This window comes from Aquarana catesbeiana, linkage group LG02 (genome assembly GCF_042186555.1).
Source record: "Aquarana catesbeiana isolate 2022-GZ linkage group LG02, ASM4218655v1, whole genome shotgun sequence".
NCBI classification, from domain to species: Eukaryota; Metazoa; Chordata; class Amphibia; order Anura; family Ranidae; genus Aquarana; species Aquarana catesbeiana.
The window spans coordinates 166,207,122-166,214,665 of NC_133325.1; the positions used below are offsets into that span (position 1 = coordinate 166,207,122).

Consider the following 7,544-nt stretch of genomic DNA (forward strand, 5'->3'; position numbering starts at 1 on the left):
GAAGTGGTTTCTTCCCTCACCAAGGAGTCAATACATGCTTGACATAAAGCCTTTTTCCAGCCTTCATTTAACTTAATTTTGCATGAAGGACATTTCTTTCTAATCCCAGGGTCAGAGCTCTTGGCCTGCCATGATAAGGGAAAAAAGAGAGAGAAAAAAGACAAACTATCTTTAAGCCCGGGTTCACACCTATGCGAATTAGATGTGCGTTTCCGCACATCTAATTCGCATAGCAGGAGAATGTGACCGGCTCCCTATGGAGCCGGTTCACATATCTCCGGGGCGGCTGCGGTGCGCACTGCACAAAAGCGCTGTGCGCCTTTGGCTGCGTTTCAGGGCCGAATTCAGGCATAGAATCGGCCCTGATTCGTCCCTGAAACGGTGAACAGGGACGCACAGCGCTCCTGTGCGGTCCGCAGCGCATTATGGTGTGAACCCGGGCTTAGAGTCTGCCTGATTACTCAAGGTTGCTCACCACAGGTGCACAGTGAGAAAAGCTTTTAGACTCATGTGCCCTGACAGGCCCCTCCGCCACCAGGGGGAAAAAATACCCTCAAACTTCACTAACATTTAGAGAGAAGAGGGCTAGAGAGAGACCCCACAGTAAAGCTGAGCAGAAACTACAGTCTGCTCCTTACCTGGGCCTTGCTGGTGCCTGTGCCTGTTCCACTCGCTGCGGTTCCTGAATCCATGCTGAGGCAGCAGCGTGATGCCTGTGGCGAAAACGCCGGTTCCGGACTCCAATAGCACCTGTGCGCCGGACTAGAACCGGAAATAAATAGGCACCAGACCTATTCCTCCCTCCTCCCCCTGCGCTTCCGGCGGAAAGGACGCCTGCTCCATGGATGCCGCCCCACTTCCGGATACCTCACATCCGGCGGATGCAGTCCTCTGACTGCCCTTCCCAAGATGGCGGCGGCGTCAGGGAAAAAACATGTGCAGGCAAGAAAAAAAACAAACAAAAACACCTGACATGCCTGACGCCCCTGCCTGGGAGCAGCAATACCCGGAGCAGTTCTGGCTCTCCCCAAGCACTAACGAGGGAGAAGGAGCCCATCCACCCGGCACCCGTAAGCCTGTGGAAAATGGGAGGAATCGGCTCTCCTGAGGTAGGTAAAAAAAAAAAAAAATAGGGAGCCTGTTCTCTCAGGACAGAACCTTGAGAGCTCCAAACTCCCACATGTGTTCCCGCCGGAGGAAACACATAAACTGATAAGTGGGAAGGAGCCTCCTTTTAAAGTTTGGTGGAGGTGTGTTTCCTGTCAAGTGGGTGGAGCCACGCTCTCAAGGTGCTGTCCTGAAAGACGTTAAGGGAAAAAGTATGAATTTACGTTCCCCTTTGCAGGGAACATTGTATTTGGAACCTTAGCAACAGAGACCTAATCTACAGATAGATTTAAGAAAAAGTGCTCAGTTCACATCCTTTCCGTGTCAAGTGGAAACATGCGTCAAAGTACATTATGTGCATTGGCCCTCTGCAGTGCCATTCATTTTTAACGGCACAACACACAGTCATGAACCACCATGGCCTGCTAACAAAAAGATTAGTGCATGCCAAATTTCTGGTTCGTTTGGTGCTTTGCTAGCCCATAAACAGGATGCCCTAATGCAACACGTTACTGCATGGCATAATGCACTTTAATGCAACACACCAACAGGGACCAGTGTAAATGGGCCCTTAGCATTCACAGTATATGCCCAATCAATTAATTTTTTTTTAATCTGTAGCTTTGACTATAATACCTGATGGTCCTTCCATGAAGATCCTTGTTCAAATACCTCCTGTTATAGGATGACAACTGTCTCAGTTTTTCTCTTACATTATCACCACCTGTTTAAGTACATGCTCCACCCACTCTCCAGCCCTCACTATCAGTCTTTGAGGCTACCCATCACCTAGAAAGACCAATAGGGACGCTCTAGTAGTGGGAGTTACAGCTTTACATATACCTTCCACTGTCTGTATTCCTGGATCGAATGATCATTTTAACATATGGTTTATATCTAAAGTCCATCCAAAGCTTCATTTGTTTTCTTTTCAGAGTAATAAACAGACCTACATGTGTAATGAATCAATTTGGCTTCCCCATTACATATACACTTTCATAACTAACATAGAAACAAAGTTTTTAACACATCAGCACATATTAATACAAAATAAATCAAGATGAATATTTGTATGTTTACAGTTACACTAACTACATAACAGCACAACATCGCCAGCCGCGGGTCGCTACTCCCCACCCCCACAACCGTGCCAGCCGCTGCTTCGCGCACCCCCCCCCCCAAGCCACCAGCCGCTATTCCTCGTCCCCCACAACACCGCCAGCCACGGGTCGCTATTCCCCCCACCCCCAACACCGCCAGCCACGGGTCGCTCTTAAGCCCCCCCAACACCGCCAGCCGCGGGTCGCTATTCCTCCCCCCAACCCCCCCCCACAACACCACCAGCCGTGGGTCGCTATTAAGTATGAGCTCAGGTGTGTTCGCAATCAGCACATGCAGAGCCGGCACTGCACAGCGCTAATCACAGGCAGTGAGACATTTCCCGATCTCTGCAGCTGTGCATCGGGACAATGTCTCACAGATAGTGATTAGCGCTGTGCGGTGCTGACTTCCTGGCGGGCTCTGCACACGCTGTTTGCGAACGCGCCTGAGCTCATTCTTAGTCGCTATTCCCCCCCCCCACCAACACTGACAGCCGCTACTCCTCCCCCAACACTGCCAGCCGCGGGTCGCTACTCCCCCCAACACTGCCAGCCGCGGGTCGCTACTCCCCCCAACACTGCCAGCCGCGGGTCGCTACTCCCCCCAACACTGCCAGCCGCGGGTCGCTATTACTCCCCCCCCCCCCCAACACCGCCAGCCTCGGGTCGCTGCCCCCCCCCCCAACACCGCCAGCCTCGGGTCGCTGCTCCCCCCCCCCAACACCGCCAGCCTCGGGTCGCTGCTCCCCCCCCCAACACCGCCAGCCTCGGGTCACTGCTCCTCTCCCCCCCCCCCCCCAACACCGCCAGCCTCGGGTCGCTGCTCCCCCCCCCCCCCCCAACACCGCCAGCCTCGGGTCGCTGCTCCCCCCCCAACACCGCCAGCCTCGGGTCGCTGCTCCCCCCCCCAACACCGCCAGCCTCGGGTCGCTGCTCCCCCCCCCAACACCGCCAGCCTCGGGTCGCTGCTCCCCCCCCCCCAACACCGCCAGCCGCGGGTCGCTGCTCCCCCCCCCCCCCAACACCGCCAGCCGTGGGTCGCTATTCCTCCTCCCAACCCCCCCCCCCCACAACACCACCAGCCGTGGGTCGCTATTAAGTATGAGCTCAGGTGTGTTCGCAATCAGCACATGCAGAGCCGGCACTGCACAGCGCTAATCACAGGCAGTGAGACATTTCCCGATCTCTGCAGCTGTGCATCGGGACAATGTCTCACAGATAGTGATTAGCGCTGTGCGGTGCTGACTTCCTGGCGGGCTCTGCACACGCTGTTTGCGAACGCGCCTGAGCTCATTCTTAGTCGCTATTCCCCCCCCCCACCAACACTGACAGCCGCTATTCCTCCCCCAACACTGCCAGCCGCGGGTCGCTACTCCCCCCAACACTGCCAGCCGCGGGTCGCTACTCTCCCCAACACTGCCAGCCGCGGGTCGCTACTCCCCCCAACACTGCCAGCCGCGGGTCGCTACTCCCCCCAACACTGCCAGCCGTGGGTCGCTATTACTCCCCCCCCCCCCAACACCGCCAGCCTCGGGTCGCTGCTCCCCCCCCAACACCGCCAGCCTCGGGTCGCTGCTCCCCCCCCAACACCGCCAGCCTCGGGTCGCTGCTCCCCCCCCAACACCGCCAGCCTCGGGTCGCTGCTCCCCCCCCCCAACACCGCCAGCCTCGGGTCGCTGATCCCCCCCCCCCAACACCGCCAGCCTCGGGTCGCTGCTCCCCCCCCCAACACCGCCAGCCTCGGGTCGCTGCTCCCCCCCCCCCCCCAACACCGCCAGCCTCGGGTCGCTGCTCCCCCCCCCAACACCGCCAGCCTCGGGTCGCTGCTCCCCCCCCCAACACCGCCAGCCTCGGGTCGCTGCTCCCCCCCCCAACACCGCCAGCCTCGGGTCGCTGCTCCCCCCCCCAACACCGCCAGCCTCGGGTCGCTGCTCCCCCCCCCAACACCGCCAGCCTCGGGTCGCTGCTCCCCCCCCCCCCCAACACCGCCAGCCTCGGGTCGCTGCTCCCCCCCCCCCCCAACACCGCCAGCCTCGGGTCGCTGCTCCCCCCCCCCCCCCAACACCGCCAGCCTCGGGTCGCTGCTCCCCCCCCCCCCCAACACCGCCAGCCTCGGGTCGCTGCTCCCCCCCCCCCCCAACACCGCCAGCCTCGGGTCGCTGCTCCCCCCCCCCCCCAACACCGCCAGCCTCGGGTCGCTGCTCCCCCCCCCCCCCAACACCGCCAGCCTCGGGTCGCTGCTCCCCCCCCCCCCCAACACCGCCAGCCTCGGGTCGCTGCTCCCCCCCCCCCCCAACACCGCCAGCCTCGGGTCGCTGCTCCCCCCCCCCCCCAACACCGCCAGCCTCGGGTCGCTGCTCCCCCCCCCCCAACACCGCCAGCCTCGGGTCGCTGCTCCCCCCCCAACACCGCCAGCCTCGGGTCGCTGCTCCCCCCCCCAACACCGCCAGCCTCGGGTCGCTGCTCCCCCCCAACACCGCCAGCCTCGGGTCGCTGCTCCCCCCCCAACACCGCCAGCCTCGGGTCGCTGCTCCCCCCCCAACACCGCCAGCCTCGGGTCGCTGCTCCCCCCCCAACACCGCCAGCCTCGGGTCGCTGCTCCCCCCAACACCGCCAGCCTCGGGTCGCTGCTCCCCCCAACACCGCCAGCCTCGGGTCGCTGCTCCCCCAACACCGCCAGCCTCGGGTCCTATTCCTCCCCTAACACCACCAGCCATGGGTTGCTACACCTCCCTCAACACCGCCAGGTAACTATTCCACCCTAGCGACGGGTCACTATTTCTCCTCCTCTCACCACAGGTGTTAGGTCATTTTTCATTCCTACTACTCACACCCCCTGGTGCATTAGACCTCTACCACTACTACTCCACCCAGCCACCGTCTGGGCTCCAATCACATCTGCACATACTGAATGTACAAAAAAAAAAAAAAAAAAAACACATGCTGCGCTTGCGGCATGGTTAATGACTCAAACACACATTTCTGATAAAAGACGCACCAAGCTCTGCGCTCAAAAAAGATGCAGGAGATTCTTAAGCACGTTTGGCACATGTAGGGCATCTCTTTCAAGTGAATGGCTTCCCTATGCTATCATACAAAAATGTACACTAATAAGTGTAAATACAGTCCAGACCTTGAGCTCAGGTGTGATGAGCATGGACTGAGCTGTGTGATTTGGGGGGGGGATCAGTCCTCTCCATGTCAGTGCTGTGTGTGCTATGGGGGGGGGGGGGGGTGCTGTTATTGGGGGGATGATGTGTGCTATGGGGGGAAGGGTGCTGTTATGGGGGGAAGGGTGCTGTTATGGGGGGGGGGGGGTGATGTGTACTATGGGGGGAAGGGTGCTGTTATTGGGGGGATGATGTGTGCTATGGGGGGAAGGGTGCTGTTATTGTGGGGGGATGATGTGTGCTATGGGGGGAAGGGTGCTGTTATGGGGGGGGGGGGTGATGTGTACTATGGGGGGGTCGGTGCTCCCCAGGTGATACCAGCAGCTGCTCAGTCCTCTATAGTAAGGTAACAGCTGGTTCCCCGGCTCTCCATTACCTGTCCCCTTATCACCGGCTCGGACAGGATCTCTATCCCGTACTTCATCTCCGTCAGCTCCTCCAGGTTCAGGAACCCCAGTGAAGCCGCTGTGAGCCCACACAGCACCCACAGAAGCAGGCACACCTGAACCCACACCCCGGGCACCGCCATCTTCCCTCGCTTCGCTCAACAACATGCACCTTCCTCCAAAGTCCCACAGAGCGCCTCTTTACACCTGCTTTATGCCGATTGGCTAACACACTGACAGCCGAGACTCCTATTGGTCCGATAAGCTGTCTTTCACGCTTCACCTCTGTCCGCTCACTTCCTAATCTAGCGCCCCGCCCACAGAGCCTAGTTCTTTTCGGAGCTGTAAAGCTGTTGGAGGGAGAGCTGTCACTCACTCCACTCTGTCACTGCTGATTGGCTAGAGCGCTGCCGGCATGGGCTTGTTTTGGCTTTCTCACAGAGTGGCTGCGATTGGGTAAAATCAATGATGACCTGACCCAATCACAGCTCTCTGGCAGGGCTACTATTAACTGTTTCTGTTCTGGTTGCTCTATTCAGCTGAGAACCATATAAGAGATACACTGTATTACCAAAAGTGTTGGGTCGCCTGCCTTTACACGCACATGAACTTTAATAGCATCCCAGTCTAAAGTCTCGTACACACGCTTAGATTATCAGACGACCGTTCGTCTGCTTTTTGTTGCATGCTAGTCTCATGACGAAAGTGAACAGGTTATGCACCATACGAAAATTTTCGTACGACAGAATACAACTTCAGAAGTGACGTAATGTGTTGAATAGTTTTGTATGTATTGTTTCATTTCTGAGCATGCGTAGTCTTGCTCTTATGATTTCTTTTTGGACAAAACACGTACTAAGGCCAATTTTCAGCTTTCAGCGCTGTCACACTTTGAATGACAATTGTGCCGTCATACTACACTGTACCCAAACTAAATTTTTATAATTTTCTTCCCATAAATAGAGCTTTCTTTTGGTGGTATATGGTGGTAAACAAACTAAGAAAGACAGATTTTTTTTTTCGTTTCTGTTATAAAATTTTTTTTTTTCCTTCACTAATGGGCACTGATGAGGAGGCACTAATATGTAGAATTGATGGGCACTGATATTCAGCACTGATGGACACCGATAGGACACACTGATATGCAGCACTGATGGGCACTGATAGGCAGCACTGATGGGCACTAATAGGTGGCACTAATAGGCAGCACTGATGAGCACTGATAGGTGACACTGATAGATGGCACTGGATAGGCAGCACTGTTAAGGTGGTACTGATAGGCATTACTGATTGGCATCTGAAGGGCATTGACAAGCGGGGCATGATGGGGCACTGATTGGCACTTGTTTGGGCACTAATTGGCAGCTGATGGGCACTAATTGGCAGCTGATCTGCACCTCTCATGGGGGCTGTGCTGATAATCAATGTGCTGTGATTGGTCACAGCTGATCACGTGGTAAGAAACCTCTGTCAGAGGCTCCATATCACGATAGAAGATGCGGTGTGTCAGACTTACACACAGCACCTCTGATCGCCGCACTGCGCACCACCCCAGGGTGTAAACAGTTTACTCTGCTCAGTTACCACAGGACACAGGAGCGATCTCGCTCACTGTGTCCAATTCCTGACAGTTCCCCCCCGCAAACGGCGGGAGAGGAGGGGAGGGGAGTCGGCTGCGGGGGACGAGGGTGGGCAGAGGAGGAGGACAGGTGGGGCAGAACCCCAAAGCACCCTCCCCATGTTGAGGGCATATGGCCTGGTACAGTTCAGGGAGGGGGTGC

At 57.0% G+C, this 7,544-nt stretch overlaps 1 protein-coding gene across 2 annotated transcripts in view; it reads right to left on the minus strand.

Moving 5' to 3' along the window:
• Positions 1-5,991, minus strand: part of OS9 (OS9 endoplasmic reticulum lectin) — a 160,689-nt gene extending 154,698 nt beyond the window's left edge. For both annotated transcript variants that reach the window (XM_073613755.1, XM_073613754.1), the window contains exon 1: positions 5,754-5,991. In XM_073613755.1, the coding sequence (XP_073469856.1) occupies positions 5,754-5,906 (153 nt within the window). In that variant the 5' untranslated portion in view covers positions 5,907-5,991. The remainder of the gene's footprint in view (positions 1-5,753) is intronic.
• Between the last annotated feature and the right edge of the window lie 1,553 nt (positions 5,992-7,544).